The sequence below is a fragment of the Alexandromys fortis genome, unplaced genomic scaffold, assembly GCF_014885135.2.
Source record: "Alexandromys fortis isolate MF-2015 unplaced genomic scaffold, M_Fortis_MF-2015_v1.1 scaffold_156, whole genome shotgun sequence".
Lineage (NCBI taxonomy): Eukaryota > Metazoa > Chordata > Mammalia > Rodentia > Cricetidae > Alexandromys > Alexandromys fortis.
This window is the reverse complement of record NW_026068028.1, coordinates 3,137,665-3,159,001: the sequence shown is the minus strand read 5'-3', so window position 1 is coordinate 3,159,001 and position 21,337 is coordinate 3,137,665. Positions and strand designations below refer to the sequence as shown.

At 47.9% G+C, this 21,337-nt stretch overlaps 1 protein-coding gene across 1 annotated transcript in view; it reads left to right on the top strand.

Moving 5' to 3' along the window:
• Rgs9 (regulator of G protein signaling 9) overlaps positions 1–21,337 on the top strand; it is a 69,335-nt gene that overhangs the window by 32,950 nt on the left and 15,048 nt on the right. Inside the window, exons 9-15 of the mRNA XM_050164322.1 lie at positions 2,051–2,122; positions 9,819–9,848; positions 10,774–10,835; positions 11,610–11,723; positions 13,152–13,267; positions 18,791–18,878; positions 21,127–21,265. Coding sequence (XP_050020279.1) covers positions 2,051–2,122; positions 9,819–9,848; positions 10,774–10,835; positions 11,610–11,723; positions 13,152–13,267; positions 18,791–18,878; positions 21,127–21,265 — 621 coding nt within the window. The remainder of the gene's footprint in view (positions 1–2,050; positions 2,123–9,818; positions 9,849–10,773; positions 10,836–11,609; positions 11,724–13,151; positions 13,268–18,790; positions 18,879–21,126; positions 21,266–21,337) is intronic.

Here is a 21,337-nt window from a genome sequence, read left to right as displayed (position 1 = left end):
CGAATACAGGGTATCCATTTTTTAATCATTCACATTGTGTGTGTGAGCACAGACGGACAGACACACAGACACAGACACACAGACACACACATACACACACACACACACGCACACACACACACACACACACACACACTTGCCCCAGAAGGGGCATGGAGATCAGAGGACAACATTTGGAGCTGGGTTTCTCCTTCTATCTTGTGTCTCTTCCCGTAGGTGTGTTATGCACCCTAGGTTTCCTGCTGTGAGTTTTGGGCTGATTCTCCCGTATTTGCCACCCGTCTTGCTGGAGGAGGGCTGTGATTACAGATGTGCACCACCATACCATCGGACTTTCCACATGTGTCCTAGGGCGTGAGCTTGCGTTTTTAGACTTGTGCGGCAAGCACTTTTATCCACTTCCCTGGCCTCAGTGACAATTATTTTGTATAAATAGTTGATATCAGAATTTATTTTCTATCAAGATCTATTTTATGTTCTTATTATAGATATAAAATAAGTGTAAAATTATTGGACCTAGGCGTGGTGATATGAGCCTGTAAGCTCAGGCTGAGGCAGGAGGATTGTGAGTTCTAGACTGATTTACCCTGCATTGTGAGTTCAAGGCAAGCCTGGTACATAAAGACTGTTTCCCATGCTCCAAAAACCAAAACCAAAACCAAAAAAAAATAACAACCAAGCAAGCAATTTATGTCTCGACTCCTCCAAAGTGGCTGGGAATCTAAATTATTTGTGTTTATCTGAAGTTAACCAGATGTCCTAGATTGTAATCTCTCAGCCTGACCTCTGACTGAAAATGTTCCCCATTCTGCTGATGGGCTAAGGCCTGATGACGAGAGGGCTGTCTCGCTGCCGCATGAAGTCAGCCTCGTTAATAATACGTGCCGACACTTGCTCGTACAGAAGGAAGTGAAAAACCTCAATTGCTGGCCTCAAGTACATGAGAGAGGCCGAGTAAGACTGGGTGCCGGGCGGGGGGTTAACCAGAGGAAGTGGGCACTGACAGATTGCTGACGCAGGTTTGGAGCCACCTTCGCATGTGTGACCTTAAACGACAGTCCAGGCCCTTATTCAGTGACAACCACTCTCTGATGATGGTGTCATGTTCTATGTCATATTCTATCTTGATAAATCCTAGAAGTACCTTTCAGGTAGGAGGCACGATCTCTGCTTCTCAGATGGCTGGGCCAGTGAACCCCGGATGAAGTACCTTCTAGGATAGTGGTTCTCAACTGTCCTAATGCTGCACCCCTTTAATACCGTTCCTCATGTTGTGCTGATTCCCAACCATAACATTGTTTTTGTTGCTACTTCGTAACTGTAACCTTGCCACTGTTAAGAATCGTAATGTAAACACTTGTGTTTTCCGTTGATCTTTAGCAACCCCTGGGAAAGGGTCGTTGGATTGAGAACTGCAGCTCTAGAGGTTTGGCACATCTGGGAAACAGCAAACTAGGAGCTGGAATGGGGTAGCGCACAACTCACGCACTTCTTGCATCCTTCTCACCCAGCCCAGGCAGCAGCTGCAGAGTGTGGTGAAGGAGAATCCATAGGAGGAACCGGGAGTCTCATGTACCCATTTCAGTGGTCTTACTGAGTTTCAGGGCTCTTCATCCATCCATAATCTATGCCATCTGTCATCTATCCATCATCTGTCTGTCCACGACGTATCCCATCTGTTGTCCATCCATCCATCTTATCCATCTGTCTGTCCATGATGCATATCCCATCTGTCGTCCATCCATTATCCATTCTCCTATGGTGATGCACAAACATCTATCTGTCCTTCCCTTCCCTTTCTCCCTCTCCCCTCCCTCCCTCCCTCCTTCCCGCTGTGTTGAGTGCTGGGTATCTGCACTAACAGATAAATAGCCCCGGGGAAGCTCTCTAGCTCATTTGGGGGTTTATATACCCTCACATTTCCTTCTGGGCTAGACCACTAACCCTTCTCAGCGTTGCCTCTTAATTGTCAGCTTGGCAAAGATCCAAAGTTGATCAGAAACTAGAGACTTTTCCTGCAGTGACCCTTTATTGTTTTCCTTCCATTCAGCCTGGGATGAACAACGTGCTAGACTATGGCCTGGACCGTGTGACCAATCCAAACGAAGTTAAGGTAAACCAGGTAAGTTTGATGCATTCTGGCCAGGGTCTGAAGAGGTTCTGAGGTTGGGAGGGTATCCCCACGTCTATCTGTCTGTAAGGCAATGTTATCTCTCCTTGGAGACTGATGCTGGTATCAGGGTCTGATTTATGACTCTGTGGCCTAGGGGTCAAGGGAAGAGGAGGCCGTTGCAAGGGTCCTGGGAAGAGAGTGGTCACAGTGAATGAATGAAGGCTGTAGAGCAGGCCATGTGACGCCTGAGTCGCTCACACTCTGGAAATCGAATGAGATTTTCAACCCCGTGTGTCATTGCTGAGGCTTGGCCTCTAGGCATGAGAAGGGGACCTGGAAGGGTGTGTCTGGGTGGTGGGGGGAGGTGAAAGTGCACAGTGGAGAGAGAAAAGAGCAGGATGCAGTCGTGAAGTAGCTGAGGTAACACTGCGGTGTGTAGAGAGGGACTTAGAGTCCCCAGAGAGCATCACCTGGGGACATCGTTAGGACTCTTGTCCAAAATGACCCTTCCTTTGATACGTTTGGGGCACATCAGCCAGCTTTTGGCTACCATTCTCCCAGCAGCCCCTTCCACGTTTTCTTGTCAGATAGCAGATCACTGCCAAGGTCTTGTAGGCTCAGTTGCTATGGAGACAGAACCATCTAGTAAAATACAGAACCCGGGTGGGAGAGTTTTTTTTTTTTAATGGATAATGTACTGTCTGGAAACCTCTCTTCCGTGGAGGAGGGGGGTGGAAGCAGCATGCCCTTCACTGGCTCTGACGTGGGTGGGGTGTGGGGAGTGGCTGAGGCTCAGCTGTGTGGATGTGGGGTGTGGGGAGGTGAGAACAGGGCCTTCACACTGTCTGTTTTGGGGGGTGGCCTCGGAGCTGTGCTAGCCCATTGTAGATGCCATAGCTGGAGGACTTCTGGGGAGTGTGGCCAATGGGCCTTCTCCCTGAGGAAGCATCTTCATGCCCCCAGGCCATCCGGGAGTGAAAGAGCTGTGCCTTCCAGCTTTCAAAAACCTGGGTGTGCCAGCCGTTGGCAATGCTCTGAGCAGGGAAGTAGAGAGGCCAGACTGGGTTTAGCACGGGCTCATGGTGGCGGGTTCTGCATGGGCTGTGTCTTCTTTGCTGTGTACTCACCTCTCTCTCTCTCTCTCTCTCTCTCTCTCTCTCTCTCTCTCTCTCTCTCTCTCTCCTTCTCTCTTTTTCCTGTGTGTGCACTCTGACCATTATGGAGCCGTAAGAAGAAACATCACACGAGCTGCCCTTCCCCCTCCAGCAGCACAGGGCCCATCGAATCCCTTGTGGAGGGCGGGGCTGGGGCTGGGGATGAGTCTTGTGACTTTCTCATGAGCAGGTGACCCTGTTTCCTCCTCTTCTTTTACCTGCACTGAGAGGAGAGGGTCACACAGAGAGCTTGGAGCATCTTCCGTGAGGCCTTAGGAAGGCAAAGGTTTGCTTTTCGTCTCAGTTCAGGGAACTCACAGTGAAGAACAGGGTCGTTTCAGAGAACGAGGAAATTCTTGACATCTGTTTCCCCTCAACGGAGGCAAAAGCCCATTGATCGTGAGAATGGAGGCTGTTAGGCTGGCAGGTGTCCAGGGCCTTGGGTAGTCAGCTTCATCAGACATGAACACTGGGTGGTAAGGTTTCCCAGCCCTGGGAGGATCTGGTCTGTCTGTCTGTCTGCCTGTTTGTCTGTCTGTCTCTCCTTTCAGTTCCTATACCTTAAGGATATACAAAAGGTCAAGTTGTGTCTCCCCCCTCCCTCTTTCATTTCAAAGAATATTTGGCCCTAAAGGGAGAACCCTGGGTAGGGACTGAGTCTGCCTCTGGGCCCTGTTGTGCTCTGAACTAAAACCCTTCTGTCCCCGGTACTCCTCCGCCCCAGGAGGGGTCACACTGCCATCTAATGCTGCTAACAACGACAGGGTCACACTGTTTCCCAGCAATGAGCGGCCACACAGTGCTGAAGAAAGCCAGGCCCTAGGAAGGAACTTCCAGTTTTGGTCAAACTCCTCGGCCATTCAGAGCTTGAGTTTCCTAATCTATAAACTACGCCTAATGTTAGTTCTTTAGGAGATTATGCAGGATCATTTGCACAAGTATCTAGAGCAATATACAACATGTGAGGTATCTAAGAATAGGTGTTATTCTTACCATCATAACGTTATGATATTGTGAAGGAAGTGGGTTATGGGGTATCATCTTTACTTATGTCTTTGCTATTATTCTGTTTAGTTTCGGTTAAGTTTTAAAGTTAGCTTACAAAGTGATGGGTTTTAGGATGCCACTTTCACACACACATACACACACACACTCACACACACGCTCTTGATTCTCTTTCTCTGGAGCAGGGGTATTTTCATTTTGCACTGGGGCCGTGCAGGCTGTGAGTGTGTGTGTGTGGGGGGGTGCTGCCTCTCCTTGCTCAGGAAGTATTAGACGGACAAGTATCTGCTCAGATGTCCCAGCCTCAAATCCTGGTTCCCCCGACAGCTGCCCTTGCTCTCTTTTGTGTGTACATTGTACTAACAATTTCAGTTTCCGGATCTCCCAGTTTGCAGCCCCTCTCTCTGCTCGCATCCTCGCTGTCTTCCCAGCTAGTGTTCCCTCACTTCCTCTTATAAACTCCTACCAGGCTACCTCATCCCCAGCCCTCTGCTTGACTGTCTTCTGTCTGGTAGGGATCCCAGGGCTTCTCAGGCATAGCTCTGACCCCTCTAACCTTCCCTGACAAATTGTCCCTAGCCTCTGAGGGCCACAAGATGTCTAAACAAGTCTGTCGCTATTTGGGAAATCCCACAAGAAGATAACAAGTTGTTAGAATGTCAGGAATGGAGATCACTCAGATTCCCCAGGCAGCGTAGCCTCTGTGTGGGGAAGGGTGGTCCTTTAAGTGGGAGTGTAGACTTGGCTTCGCTCCAGAAGAGACCACATCCAAGAGGAGGGTACATGCGTGAGAATTCTAGGGTTAAAAAAAGAGCTGTCGTCCTGCCCTGTCACCAGGTGGTTGCCTCTGAACTGCACAGTGTGTGTGGGTGTGTGTATTTTTTAATAACTTTAGCATGATGTTTTTATGACCTTTTGGCTAATAGTAATAATAATATTGATAGTTAGTTTGCAAGATTTAGCAAACAACCCCCCCCATGATTCCTAGTTAAATTTGGATTTCAGATAAACAGTGATAATGTCTTTCAGTATAACTATGTCTGACTATTGCCTGGGACAATATTCTGTCTTGTAACAAGAGCTGATGTCACATCCTTCATGTGCCATATTTTAGCAACAGTAATGTTAACCCTAATTAGTGGCTATTATATAGTGAGTCTCTGCAATGTGCCAACTGCCTATATTATTTTATTTAGCCCCCCCCATATTTTCCTTTTATAAATGAGAAACCAAAGGCTTGGAGACACCAAAGAACTGTCCAAGATCAGCTAGCCAATAACATGCAAAACCAAGATTGTTAACTTTTGTCTAGACCCAAAGCTCATATGCTTCCCTGAGTCACCCCCAGCTCACAGGCCAGATGTCACCTCACCCCTTAGAAAAGTCCTGAACCTTTTCCCTGCAGTGCCTCGTTCTGCACACATTTCATTACGCATAAGTCTCAGTCTGCACACAGGATACATGTGTGTCACTCCTGAGGCAACTGATCCCATGGACAGGTGTGGGTAGGAGCTAGAACTAAAAGCTGAGATTCGCATGGACAAGCCAAGATAGAAGTGAGGATGCCTGGGATTCAGCTGGATCCCATCATCAGCTGAGCATCCCCAACTCAAAATTCTGCCAAGTATGAAACTTAATGCGCTAAGATGATGTCACAGATGGGAGAGCTTACTTTGTGAACCGTTGTTTGAGCTGGATGTGCCTTTAATTCCAGCACCCTGCAAGTTCGAGGCCAGTCTGGTCTCCATAGCAAGTTCTAGGCCAACCAGGGAGATATCACGAGACCCTGTCTCAAAACACAAAATTGTTGGGAATATCTTATAAAATTATACTTAGGTTATGTGTAGAGGGTATAGACAAAGTATAAATTGGATTTTCTGGTTAGACTTGAGTCTCATCCCCAAGATTCCTCATCAGGTATGGGTAAATTTCCAAAAGTTTGAAATCAGAATTGCTCGGGTTATTTGGAGCATGCAGTCCCTCCCCCATGCTGGAGGGCGCAACGAAGGCCAGACCCCAGAAAATTACTCCTAATTCTATGAACCAAAAGTAATACTAGAAACCGCACCAGGGGAAACGTTCTGAAAAGATGGTAAAAAACAAAGAAAGTAAATGACGTGTAAAAATGGTTATAATTCTGAATATGGAGACAGTGGCTCCACAGGCAAACGTGTGAAGCCACAGAGAGATCAGCAGAGGTAGAAACAGAGCGTGTGCATGTGGCTGTCACTTCCAACGACGCTCCCTGTGGGGCTAGAGAATGCAGGACAGCCAGAATCCTACTCCTTTCTTCTGGGTGTGTGCACTGACGATCCCTGAGCCTCAGGACTGGCCGTGGAGCAGTGGATGATGGGAAGTTTGATGGGGGTCCTAGGGTCTCTGAAGGAGGGCGTCTAAGATACTGGCTGCTGGGCATTGAACTAGCTGTGGATTGGTCTTTACGCCATTAGTGGGATGAATCATGTTTCCTGTCCTTACGTCTGATCTCATGGCTGGGGATTTTGCTCTATTTGTCTCAACCGTAAATGGAAAGCCTGGACAGCGTTCCATTCTGCAGCAGCGTTCCTAGCGCAAGGCAAAGAGAGGCTGTGGTGGAGAGAGCAGGCGAGGCCGAGAGAGGCCACAGGCCCACGTTTCCCGTGGCTCGCTCCTCAGCCTTGCATATGGCGGAGGTGGCTTTGAATTTTGGTCAACGATTACCCAGAAGTCACTGCGGCAGGTATTAATGCCGACGACCAGCCAGAGCCTTTATCTTCTCAGCACAAAGTCAGCCATAAACTCTTTCTCCTTTGAGCTTTTTAATAGTTCAGAGAAGTGTAGCTTGCTCTGTATTTGCAGAGGGATAACCGCGTGCAAGAGCCTAGCTCCTCCTTTAGCAGAGGTCCCATGTTGTTAGATACTATTCCGAGGAACCACTTCAAGACAACTCTAACAGACACATTTGATTATAGTAATTTGAATGCAAGTCTATCCCGGTCCCCTGGTCCCTTTCTGTCTAGAGTACTTGTCTTCTAGAACAAAGCCCCATGTGGAGAAAGAATGGGAGCAAGGATAGGCATGCTTACCCTGATTGCCAAGATGCTAGATCAGCGGTTCTCAACCTGTGGGTCAAATGACCCTTTCTCAGGGGTCACTCATCAGATGTCCTGCATACCAGATATTTACATTGCAATTTATAACATAGCAAAATTGCAGTTTATGGTGGGGTGGGGTCACCATGACATGAGAAACTGTATTAAAGGGTTGCAGCATTAGGAAGGTTGAGAACCACTGTTCTAGAGTTTCTAGAGTTGCTGAGTGTTTTCAGATTTTCTTTTTTAATAAGAGGACATTTACAAAAGGTCTTTATTATCTTTCTAAGCCCCTAAGCACACCAAAGCCAGCCTCGGTTTGGTGTTTGTTAAGGATCTACCCTGTATGAGGCAGGATTCTAAAAGATGCCACTGTGCTCTGATGGTGGCGTGTACACTATAAAATAGTTACAGAAATAAAACTTATGATGACCTATGAGAGAGGAGATCAAATGTGGGAATTAAAAACTGAGAGGCCTCTCTAACCCTTACTTGAGATACCGCCCCCCCCCCTTTGCACTGTCCCAGGAACAATCCATAGATTTTTTGTGAAAAGCAGTGACTGAAAGTAATCCAATGAGGGAAAATGATACCCTACCTGAAGGAGAGAGAACTGTGTTCTTGACACTCCATATTGGGCTTGCAACCTCCTGTACTCTGAGTCAATGGACCAATGGCTCTTTTTGCGCTGGCTAAGGAGAAGCAGGGTCCTTCTCATTCTATTTCTTTTTGTTGTTGTTGTTTTTATTTTTCGAGACAGGGTTTCTCTATAGTTTTAGTGTCTGTCCCGGAACTAGCTCTAGTAGACCAGGCTGGCCTCGAACTCACAGAGATCCACCTGCCTCTGCTTCCTGAGTGCTGGGATTAAAGGCGTGTGCCACCACCGTCCAGCCTCGCCCTATCTCTAATGAAGATTTGATTTAATTTAGCAGCATCAACAGTAGGCAGCCAGGAATTACGAGGCTCATCTTTCAGGATTAGAGTCAGCACCAAACAGCCCCTGGACATAGCCACATGTAAGAAAACCAGGACTGGGATGCCCACAGTGCCCAACTTCAAGGATTGCACCAGGTAGAAAGGTAGCCTATTCCTGGGGGATTTCAGCTGGAGATTGATCTGAGTGTCTCAGGAGTTCCCAAGAGCCTAATGAGGAGCCTGCGTGGACCCATCCTTCTCTGTATTTACTCAGGAGGTCCAGGGAACATCCTGTGGCTGATCCCCAGCGTGAATGTGAGCTTGCTTTCCACAAGGGCACAGGGCCCAATGTGGTCTCCCACATAACAGCCCAGCTCTGAGACTTGGCTGTGTGTTTTATTGTGTTCTTTTTTTTTTAATTGTGTGATATTTAGAAATATGGCTATGTTATTTTTTTCAGTTTTGGTGTCAGTCAAATTGTTATGAACGCCTGAGAGTGAATTTCGCAATTCATTCAAAAACTCCTCCTAATGAGAAAAACAAATGTCCAAGGTCCATGCTAGACTCTCCATCTTCCATCTTCATCCCTCCTTCTGTGTCTCAGTGAGAGGTGGCTTCCCTTATTAACAATGCCTATTTATCTGTCCGTCCATCTATCTATCTATGCATCCACTTATTTATTTTTATCGTGTGCATGTAGATACATACTTTCCATGGTGTCTTAGGGTTCCGATTACTGTGATGAAACACTATGACCAAAAGCAACGTGGGGAGAAGAGAGTTTATTTTAGCTTACGTCTCCCAGGTCACAGTCCGTCACTGAGGGGAATCAAGGCAGCAACTCAAGGCAGGAGTGCTGGAGTGAAGCCAAGGAGGAAATGCTTGCTTCTATGGCTTGCTTAGCCTGTTTTCTTTTACACCCCAGGAGTGGGACTGCCCGCAAAGGACTGGGCCCTCCCACATCAATCATTAATCAAGGAAATACCCCCCAGGCTTGTCTATAAGTCTTGCCAGTCGGATAAACACCTTTTCTCAATTGTGGCTCCCTCCGTTCAGAGAACTCCAGCTTGTGTCAAGGTGACAAACCAACCAACCGGGACACATGGCCTCTCTGTGGAGGTCGGAGGATAACTCTGTGGAGTCAGTTCTGTCCTTCCATCTTTGCGTAGGCTCTAGGGATCAAACTCAGGTTGTCAGTCTTGGGATGGTAAATACTGTTATCTACTGAGCCATCTCAGCACGGGGTTTCCCTCGGTATCTCCCAATTTTCAGCTGTTTCTGTAGATACAACGGGAGAGAGCTGGGCCAGCCCCAAACATAGTCCTTAATTCACTTTGGTTTTTAGGAAGGAAGATACAGTGGCAAATTCCTTCCCTTGGCCCACACATCCGTAGTGGCTTTCTGGAGGGGGTGGGAGGTGGCTGCTGAGGAGATGCTACTTTCTGAGTATGAGGAGATGAGTGGTTTCCTCATGAAGAGTGTTTTTATTTTTTAGATGGACATTTGAACCGTGTGGATTTAATGGTGCCGATTTAATGGGGTTTCTTCTTTGTTTTCCAGAAACAGACGATCACTGCTGTCAGAAAAGAGGTAATTAGTCTCCCACTGCCAGTGGTGCTTGACTTTAAAATCTTCTAACAAGTTATGGGTACTTTGGCTTGATGCTCCCCACTCAGTAACGAAATGGAATCCATGTGTAGTGTTCAGACAACTGCTGCCAAATTAACGAACAGCAAAGGATCCTTGGGAAGGTGGGAACGGGGCAAATGCCGACTCTCGGGATAGGAAATGTCCCTTGAAGCCACACATTCAAGGGATGGCCAGGGAGGAGTGTCCACATCCCTGAGCTGGACCCTGCTCTCACAAATCCATCTGGAATCTGTCCCCGGCTTGCCGTTTTGGCTTGTCTCTGCAGGACTTAAGCATATATCTCCATATCTCACTTCAATGTTCCTTGGGGCATTTTTTTTCCAGCTGTCAACTTTTCTCAACTGACACATGATGGGTTAAGGAAGATGCTAAGTAGGAGCCTGAGGTGTGGGCCTGAGCCCTGTTGTCGCTGAGGCGGCTGACTTGAAGGGGTAGAGCGCACTGTTGATAGAGACAAATGACCTGTGTTCTTGAATCTGTGTGTAATGCCGTGGTTAGTGGCCTTCAAGGATGGGGAGCTGGAGATTACATTAGCCATCTTTTTCATTGCTATGATAAAAGTCACTTAGGGAAGGAAGGGTTTGCTCGGGTTCACAGTTTTAGGGGATACAGCCCAGCGTGGATGGGGAAGGCATAGCAGCAAGAGCAGGAGGCGACGGTCACATGACATCCACAGTCAAGAAACAGAGATGCATGTCACTGCCCAGTTGACTTTTCCCCCTTTCCTCAGTCCTGGCCCATCTCAATCCAATCTAGAACCCACCTCATAGACATGCCCAGGGTGTCTCCCGGGAGATTGCAGGTCCTGTCAAGAGGACAGTCATGACCAATAGCCACAGACATCTAACAACCGTCTCTCTTCCAGATCATGTATTACCAACAGGCCCTAATGAGGTCCACAGTGAAGTCTTCAGTGTCCCTTGGAGGGTATGTCCGTCCCCGATTTGTTGACCTTGCTAAAGCGTGAGCAACAGGTGCGGGAGAGAACGTCTGCTTAAGTCGAATGTGACGAGCTGTGGTTGGAAGGACTTTAGGTTCCAGTGAACCGTGTTTTGTCTGCGCTTACTTCCAGTTCTAGGCCAGGGGTCAGGTTCTTGAAAGAATCTTCAAATAGGTTTCATACCTCCCCAGTTCGCAGCTTTAAAAAATGCGACATCATCCCTGAAAGCGTGTCAGTGGCTGTGGGCAGAGTTTGTGGCAGGAATCCATGGTCCATCCTCATACACAGATAAGACATTAGGAAAAGCATTAACTCAGAAGGTCCTACTTAAGGATCCACTGAGGTCCTAAAGGGGTTGGGTAGTGACTTGAAGTTCCTAAGCACAGGTGCTATCCTGCCGGAGGCGGAGCCCAAAGGGTCGGTGACCTCAGCTTATCTGTGGCAGTTACAGCTTCCAATATGGCCATCAAGACACGAACAAACCGAGTCAACTTTGGAATGTAAAATCTGATGACACGTGAAAAGGCCACGCTTGAACTGGGGACAGAAAATTGACCAGGGGACAGGACTGGGGGACAACAGCATTACTTCCCAAGTGTAACAGAACAGATCTTCCCAAACAGCTGCCTGTCCCAGGAGCTGTTGGACGTTTCTCAGACTAAATCAATGCCAGAAGAGATGCCATGCTGGACAACTAGCCCAGGGGTTATCTGGTCTCTCTGGGTTGTGTTGCTAGGAGCCCTCTTCTGTTTGCTTTTCAGAATTGTCAAGTACAGTGAGCAGTTCTCATCCAATGATGCCATCATGTCAGGCTGCCTCCCGAGCAATCCTTGGATAACAGACGATACCCAGTTCTGGGATTTAAATGCCAAACTGTACGTATTTCAAATGTTGGGGTTTTTAATGAATCTGCTTATATAATGTGTGTGTGGTGTGTGCTTGCATGTGTGGAGGAGTGTTTCTATGTGTGTGGGTACACACGCTCATGTGTATGGAGGCCTTAAGTTGAGTCAGGTGTTTCCCTGACCCATCCACACGTTAGTCATTGAGGCACCGTCTCCAGCTTTGGCCTCTCCAGCTCGCTCGCCTCCCCTGGGGATCCCATCTCTGCCTCCGAAGAGAGGTGGTTACAGGTGTCTACCATAGTCGCCTCATTTTTACATGGGTTCTGGAGATCCAAACTCTGGTCTTCACACTTCCATGGTTAGGCATCTCCCCAGCCCAAAATGTGCTTCCTTTGTAGGGTGGACTGTAGTCCAGGTAGTAGAGGACCTAGAATCCACAAAGCCCTGGGTTCAACCCACACACAGTATAAACCAGGCATGATGGTACACGCCTGTAATCCCAGCCCTTGGAAGGCCAGAGGATCCGACATTCAAGGTATACATGAAGCTCTCTCTCTCTCTCTCTTTTTTTTTCAGTTTTGAGTTGTAACTCATATGTCATACAATTTATCCATTTAGAGCATACAATTAAATTTTTGTTATATTGGCAGAGTAGTGTAATCACCACTACAATTATTTTTAAAAGAAATCTGTGCCCTCCCCCTCCCTCAAGCACCTCCTTGGATGATCCTTAGTCAATCTATATCCTGGTTATCTGTGTTCTCCTGTTTTTCCTGCAGATGAACTCCTAGGTTATGGGGTCTGTCGTTAGGCACTTTCCGCTCCACGCTAGACTTTCAAAGTTTGTCCACGTCGTAACATGCATCAGCGTTTTGTTTCAATTACAGATAAAGGATGTTCCCTGTGTGGCTATGCTGCTTGTGCGTCCATTTGTCCGTTTGTCCTTCGAAGGACATTCGGGCTTTCCTAGCTTTGCAGCGATCACAAACATTCATGTACTCTCAGGGTGAAAGGGAAGTCTTGGGGAGTGACAGGTGCCTGGCTGCCCTCTGTGACCACAGCATCTCTCACCAGTATGCCACTGGGGTTCTACCCTGATTTGAAGGTGGCAGCCTGACCCTTCACAGGTGGTCTCCAGTTTGAGTTCTTTGCCCCTGAAGGTTTCTAGCACAGGGCTCCACAGGGTGGCCCTCCCTCACTTCTGGGAGGCCACATCTTGGAAGTGACCACCGGGAGACTTGTTACAGGCTGCATCTCCCTGGCCAGTGGCTACTTGGGTTGTGTCTGTGCAGAGGTTGAAGGGTAGAGCAAGACTGAGAGCAGGTGGCGGCGTTGGCTAAGGACCTCATGCCAGTGGGTGGAAGCTGATGCCCATGGCTCCCACCCAGACCAGCCCCGAGCTCAGCTCCTGTCTCCCAAGGAGTGAGAGGTTGCATTAACCTCTCACCGTCCTTGCAGGGTGGAAGTCCCAACTAAGATGCGGGTCGAGCGGTGGGCCTTCAACTTCAGCGAGCTGATTCGAGATCCCAAGGGTCGACAGAGCTTCCAGTACTTTCTCAAGAAGGAATTCAGTGGTGAGCGCTCTTTTCTTTCCTTTCCCCCACCCCCATGGGATTCCATATAGACCAGCTAGCTTGAGTTCTCTATGTAGCTGAAGGTGACCTTTAATTCTTGAGTCTCCCGACTTCCTCCCAGGTGCTGGTGTTGCAGGCAGAAGACACTCCTCTTGGTTTAATAGGGTCCTGAGATGCGAAAGTCCTGAGGGTCCTGTGAGCCCTGGGCCAACACTCTTAACTGAGCTGCCTCTCCAACCTGAGTTGTTTTTTTTTTTTAAATTTTTAAAGCAACTGTCCCTTTAATGTCCAGTCTAGGGTTTCCTAGTGGGTGGTCCCATGCCTCATGAAGGCTTTTAACTAGGGTTTCTTGCTTTTCCGGATGTGAGAGTCCTACCTGGGTCCAACACCGTTCCTTCTCCATAGGCTCAGAAGGACACTGCAGTCCGGAGGGGACAGGGGTCACATTTCTAGAATCTGCGTTAGTCTCATTCACAGTTCCCAGAGCTCCATCCCTTCTTGGCTTCCCTCATTTCTTTGCTCGGGTCCCTTTAACCCACTTCCTGACCTCTGACCCTCTACCCTCTTGTCAATACAACTCAGAGGTCAGGAAGGCAGATGAGCTAGCTTCCCCAGATTCTCTCCCAGCCCTACTGCCTTCATCTTAGAGGTTCTGCAGATCCAACCCAGCATTTTTTTAAAGATTTATTTTATTTTTTAGTTTATATGTATGAGTATTTTGCCAACGTGTATGTTTGTATACCATGTGCATGCCGTTCCCAAAGAGGCCAGAGGGGTTGTCATATTTCCGTGGAACTGGGGTTACAGAGGGTTGTGAGCGGTCACATGGGTGCTGGAAACAGAACCGGGGTTCTCTGGAAGAGCTATAAACGCTCTTCACCGCTGAGCCATCTCTCACCCTGAAGGGATGTCTTTAAACCCGCATTTACCTAGACCCAGCCCAGGGACGCCTTTTTAAATTGGATTGAGAGTTGCAATCCCTGTGGTCTAGAAAGTTCTGCAGGTGGACTCACAGTGGTTGAGACACACAATGTACCCTGCCATGGTTTCTTCCAGGCCTTCAGAGGGTGTGGACCTTAGCGGAGGTCTGTCTCTGAATGTCTCGTCTACTGAGAAACATCTGGAAAGACGATGAGGCCAGATTAGAAACAACTACACATTCAATTCCGTCACCACCTTTGCTGAAATACTGGCTTTTATGGGATTCATTTGTCTGTTTATGGGGTCCCACCCCTGGGAGCGCCTTGATTGGGTTTGTACTCCAGGACTATGGGCCTGCTCCTGAAGGAAATCTTACTAGACATGCCTTTAGTTTGGATGACGACTCCGCACAGGACGTTTCATTAGAATATGGATCGCTGTAGATCATTCTCTGTAATCAATCCTAATTGCTTAATCTACTAACCCTCAGAAGAGTGGAAAGGAGTGTGTGTGGCTAGCGCCCGGTGACCAAGGAAAATAGTGCCATCTAGTGGCCAATATATAAACTGCATGCTGAGCTTCACCATGCCTTCATCATCAAGCATTCTGAAAAATTTCCTTGCATATTCGAAACCATATTATCGACATCTCCGCAGGAGATTCATAAGGATTCATGTGTGAATGTGCAGTAGAAACAGTATTTTTCTTTTTTAATTAAAAGCTTAAAATTTAGGCATGGTCAGTGTGAAATTTATCCCCTCCCATCTTAAAATATTGTTTCACATAACCCAGGCTGACCTCAAATTCACTGAGTAGCTGAGGATGATCCTGATGTCCAAATCCCCCTGCCTCTGTCTTCCAAGTGTTCTTAATTTCTCTTTTTGTTTTGTTTTGAGACAGCAGGTCTCCGTGTAGTCCAGGCTGGCCCTGAATTCATGATTCTTCTGCCTCAGCCTCTGAAGTGTTAGAGTTATGTTCCCCAGCACCCTGAACCCAATTCAGTGGTTTTGTTGCTATTTGGTTTTGTTTTATACATTCACGGAGCTGTACAACTGCCAGCTCTAGCTAATCTGGAACGGTTTTGAGAGAAACACCTTATCCTCCTGTACGTAATTTCCTGTTCTCCCCTGGCTAGCTTGCCACCCTTTACTCTCCTTCAGTCCATATCAATCTGAGTGTACTATATTATTTTTACGTTGGGGATCTTACAATATGTGACCCTTTCCTGTTTAGCATGCTGCACGCTTCTGTAGGGCTGCAACAGATTCCACTATATGAGCATACGTACCACTTTTGCTCATCCCCCATCGGTTTATGGGGATTTTAGGTTTTGTTTTTTAAAGATTTATTCATTTTTAAAAATTCTGTGAATATGGGTGTTTTGCCTGCAAGTATATATGTACTCCATGTTCATGCCTGGGACTCACAGAGGCCAGAAGAGGGCATCAGGTCCCCTGGAACTGGAGTTAAAGATGATTGTGAGCTGCCATGTGGGTGTTGGGAATCGAACTTGGGACCTCTGAAAGAGCAAAAATGCTCTTAACTGTAGAACCATCTCTCCAACTCCTGAATTTTGATTGTATTGACCTTTGGATTCATGAATACCGCAGTGAACATTCTTGTATTGTTTTAATGTGTTTGTTTAATGTTTTTTTTTTTTCCCCGAGACAGGGTTTTTCTGTGGCTTTGGAGCCTGTTCTGGAACTAGCTCTGTAGACCAGGCTGGTCTCAGACTCACAGAGATCCGCCTGCCTCTGCCTTCCGAGTGCTGGGATTAAAGGCGTGCGCCACCATCGCCCGGCTGTTTAATGTTTTTAAATGAGTGTGTACATACATGTTCCTGTGTGTATATATGTGTGGGGTGCCTATACACATGGTTGCCCTTGAGTGTCGAGGCCTGAGAGGGTGGCCTCAGGATTCTTCCTTGATCGCTCTTCATCTTATTCATCAAGGCAGGGGCTCTCAGTTGAACCCAGGTCTCACGGATATGGCTAACCTGGCTATCCAGCTCTCTCTGTGTCCCAAACAGTGGGTTTACCGGCAGGCTGCCATGGCCACTCAGCGTTGGGTGGGTTCTAGAGATTCAAATCCCATTTCTCACCTTTCTAAGACAGTTGCTTTACAGACTGAGCTATTTCCCCAACTTCTCGCTTAAATTTTTTCTTAGAAAAATATGTAACATAAAATTTACCATCTTAACCATCTAAGCGCACAGTCTGGTGACTAGGAAGTGGATCCACCTTTTTCTGAACCTTTTCATCACGCCAAGTGGAATGTGAAATTCAACGAAATATGAACTTCCCATCTTCCCACCCCACAGTTTCCTCTGTTTCTCTGCATGTCTCTGTGAGATTGAATGCTCTAGGCACCTCCTGCAATTGTAAACACAGAATTAGTCCCGTTGTAGCTGACCTGTTTCACATAACTTCTGTCTTAGTGTTCTTCTGTTGCTTTAAAGAGACACCACGACCACAGCAACTCTTATGAAGGAAACATTTAATTGAGGATTGCTTACAGTTTAAGTTTAGTCCATTGTCATCATGGTGGGAAGCCTGGTGGTCCGCAGGCTGGAGAGGTTGCGAGTGTTTGACATCTGGATCAAAAGGCAGCAGGAAGAGAGAAAGACTCTGGGCTTGCAATGGGCTTTCTGAAACCTCAAAGCCCACCCCCAGTGACACTTGCTCTAACAAGGCTAGGCCTCCTAATCCTTTCAAATAGTGCCTCTCCTTGGGGGCCATTTTTGTTAAGACCACCATAGTGCCTTCAAGGTTCATTCATGCTGCATCGTATTCTAGTCTTCTTTCTGTTGCTGTGGTAAAAACTACCTCGATAAGCAACTTGGGGAAGAGAAGGTTTATTGAGTTCACATTTCGAGGCCACAGCCCAGCACTGAGGAAAGTTGGGGCATGGACTCAAGAGCGAACTGAGACAGAAACCATGGAGGAACGCCGCGTAACTGACTGGCTTCTAGGCCATTGTCCCGTTATGTTTCTTAGTCAGGGCCGATCCAACCATGGTTGGCACCAGCCACGTGGACTGAACCCTCCTCTATCAATAATCAGTCAAGAAAATATCCCACCACAGGCCAGTCAGATCGAGGCAATCCCCCAGTTGAGACTCCCTCAGATAAGCAGTTGGTAGCTGACACTAATGAAGAGAGATTCTCTGTCCCTTTTTATGGCTGAAGGTATCCCATGGCAAACATATACCACATTTGTTTACCCATTTCTCTTCCGTGGGCAATTCCGAGTTATTTGCAATTTTTGTCTTTTGTAAACAATTGCTCACATAATTTTAGTCCTAAGCAACGACTGTTTTTTTTTCTTCTTCTCATAATCAAGAGGTACTGATGTCAGACCAATTGGCTGTTGAAGATCGTTGGCCTGTGACTTCTGTCTGAAGAAGAGTTACGGGGCAAATTCTAGCTAGTGTAGAATTGTGCAGCCTCTGCTAGTCTGACCTAACTGGGCGCTCTCAGGAAATACTGTGGACACAGAGGAAGGGTTCTCTCTTGTTTATTAAATAGCGCCACAACACTTTAGAGTGTGTATGTGCATGTGTGTACACACATTCTCTCTCTCTCTCTCTCTCTCTCTCTCTCTCTCTCTCTCTCTCTCTCTCTCACACACACACACACACACACACACTCGCTCATTGGTGACACTATTGTTATTTTCTCAGGTAAAATCTCTCAGGTACTTGGAACCACTGTACCAACGTATTTGAATGACTGGGGAATGATTGAGGAACTGGGAAAAGATTAAGGATTTCGAGGGTCTGTTTTTTTTTTCTTCGCTCTCTCAGTCTTGAGGAACAAGATCCCTCTGGTTCTTGTGACACTGGGTGCCCTTTGTACCCATGTATCCCATGCCATCAGCTGTCAAAGACTCCAAGGACTTTTTGCCTGGAAGATGCGTGGGAACGAATACAGAAAGTGGGGGTCCCCGTGCACGGTCAAATAAAGCAGGAGAAATCACACGGCCGCGAAACACGGCAGAGGGCAGGAGGCTCAAGAGTGGAGTCATAGATAATTACGAGCCCGTGTGAACTGTTCAGGAAGGGTTTGCTAAAGATAAACTCTCATCCAGGAAGAGTATGGGAACTGCTGGTGAGATGGCTCTTGGGGCTAAGCCTGATGACGTCAGTCCTGGGACCCCCACATGATGACGATAACCTACTGCACGATTTTGTTCTTTAACTCCACACCTGTGTTCTCCCCAATAAACAAACAAATGTCCATTTAGAAGAAGAGCATGACAGCCCAGGGGGTGGGTTATTAGAAGCTCTGTCCTGTGCATTATTGAAGGGCAGGAGAGCATCCACTCCGTGACTGGATAATCGCTTCAAGTGTGGTGGAGGCCAGTCCGGTTTTTGACAGAGGATACTCATAGAATGAACCATTGCTGTGTCCCGATTCCTCCCACAGCCCAGAAGTGGCTCCCTCTCTCGAGTGACACTGGTGTTTGTTGTGCCTGTGCTCAGTGTCTCGTCTTGCGGGAAGATGCTCAACAGGTGAGCTGTGCCCACTGACCTTTATCTCCTCTTCTCTCCACTCACTTCCGGCCTGGCTTTCATCCGCGTGGACCTGCCTTCCCCGTGCAGGGGAGAACCTGGGATTCTGGGAAGCCTGTGAGGACCTGAAGTACGGAGATCAGTCCAAGGTCAAGGAGAAAGCCGAGGAGATTTACAAGTGAGGATCAGCTGTGTTTGGGGAAAAGCCTCCCTCGTGTGGGCGGGTGGAATGGGGCTGAGGGTTGGCTCCCACATCCTGTGGCTGCCTAGGCTCTGGCTGACACCAACCACTGGCCCTGCCATTCCATAAACTCCTCCCTGAGGTTTGGAAAATTTGAGGGTTGCTCTGAAGGAACTCAAATGAGTTGGACGGTGATATTCTCCTGTTCCTATGGGATTGTGTCCATGAATGAAAGCAAGCTACCCAGAACCACAGTGCGATGTTTTTGGTTTTCTGAGACAGGGTTTCTCTGTGTAGCTTTGGAGCCTGTCCTGGAACTTGCTCTTTAGGCTAGGATGACCTCAAACTTGCAGAGATCCACATGCCTCTGCCTCATAAGTGCTGGGATTAAAGGCGTGCGTCACCACAGTCCACCACAGTGCAAATTTTTGTGTTTTGTGTTTGACTTTCCCTCTTTTTTTTTTTTTTTTTTGGTGAGTGTGTGTGTGTGTAGGGTAGTGGAGAGAGAGAGAGAGGGAGGGAGGGAGGGAGAGAGAGAGAGAGAGAGAGAGAGAGAGAGAGAGAGAGAGGGGGAGAGAGAGAGAGAGAGAGAGAGAGAGAGAGAGAGAGAGAGAGAGGAAGAGGAGGGGAGGTATGGAGAATCTACTCCACAAGCTATCGACAATAAGGGAATGGGACGTCTCCCGTGTGTGAGGCTGTGAGTGTGCACAGATCTTATTCCCCACTCATGGCTCTAGGAACAGTATGTCCCTGTCTAGCCCTGCCCTTCTAAGTCACCCCAGAGCTGAGGGTGGTTCACTGTGGTAGATCTGCTCCCAAGGGCCAGGTGGAGAGGATGGGGAGGTTGTGGAGCGCGACAGTCCTACCCTTGTTGGCCTTCATCCTAGAAGCTTGTGTGTACCCTTGTCCTGCTGTGGTCCTTTCCCTAACGGTCCCACCAGTCTAGGGCTCTGAGGGCACGGCGTTTTTCATTCCCACTCACATGCGCCGCGGGTCCCCCAGGTTTCTCCCCATGGGATGGGAAGCAGCCCTTGGCAGCTCTGGCTTCTGCTACTGATCCTTAGGCAGCGGCTCAGCCAGCTCTTTCCACTCAAGGACCCAATATTCTCCTCGGTGTCCTCCCTTCTCATGACTCAGATGGACCAGCCCACATTTCAGAAAGGAATGAGATTTCCAGAGAAGAGCAGATATCTTGTTTCTCCTCAGAGACTGGCTAGCTCCCCACAGGGAGGTGTCCCATGAGATGCAAGGGTGAGGACCTATGGCCACTTTCTGTAGTGCAGTAGGCACGTGCCTGGTTCGTGAAATCCCACAGCTCCTAAGGTTAAAACTCAGCTAGGAGGTGGCTCGCTAGCCTCACAGCATGTCAGCTTCCTACCACCTGAGCCTCCACTTACATAAATATTAGTTTGATTGACAAAATTTGGATGTATAGCTTGGTAGTGTGGGCAAATGCCCCGTGAGTCTTTCTAATCTGTAGCCTGGGGGATTGCCCCTGTGCCAAATCCTAGACCGAGCTATTAGGACTTGAAAAACTTGATCAATCTTAGGGCTGCTGGCCTGGATGCTGAGACAGCCACGCCCTGGGAACTGGGGTTATGGCTATCCTCCCTTGCTACTCAGTATTTGAGATTCTTCGTCAGACTTGTCTAGTCCGGTCCATGGAGGAGCAGAGGTTTCAGAACGCCATTTTGGAGGTCTCAGGTTGGCCCTAGGATAGCAGTGAGTAAGGAGGAAGGTTAAGCTGGAGGTGGATTTTTTTAAAAAATATTTTATTTTTAAGTATGTGTGTGTGTGTGTGTGTGTGTGTGTGTGTGTATGTTTAAATGTCTGCAGGATCCAGAATTGGGTTCTGGACTTCCCTGGAGTTGGAGTTCCAGGTAATTTTGAGCTACCCTATATATGGGTTCTGGGAATTGAATGCTCGGTCCTCTGCAAGAGTAGCAAGTGCTCTTAACTGTTGAGCTATTTCTCTAGCCCCTCTAGAAGTTGACTTTCCCCCCAAATTGCACCCACCTAGGTCTACTCCACCAGCTTCTGACTTGCTCTCCTAGGAATGTCAAGGTTGAACATTCCATTCCCAAGGCTGCCATGACCTTATTCTGGCTTCTGGGAAAAACTGATGGGCAAATTTCAGACCCTTCAGCGTTTCTTAGCTAACCTGGGCCTGTTGTGTGGGCCCTTTGCTCTGTGTACATGTGCACCCGAGTTAGCTCCTTTGATGGACATTTCCTTCTCTTCCCAGGCTGTTCCTGGCGCCAGGTGCAAGACGTTGGATCAACATAGATGGCAAAACCATGGACATCACCGTGAAGGGGCTGAGGCATCCCCACCGCTACGTGCTTGATGCAGCGCAGACACACATCTACATGCTCATGAAGAAGGTAGGCAGGCCTGTGCCGAGGATGCTCGGAGACCCGGAAAGGTCCTCGGATGTGGGAAGGGCGGGGGAGTGG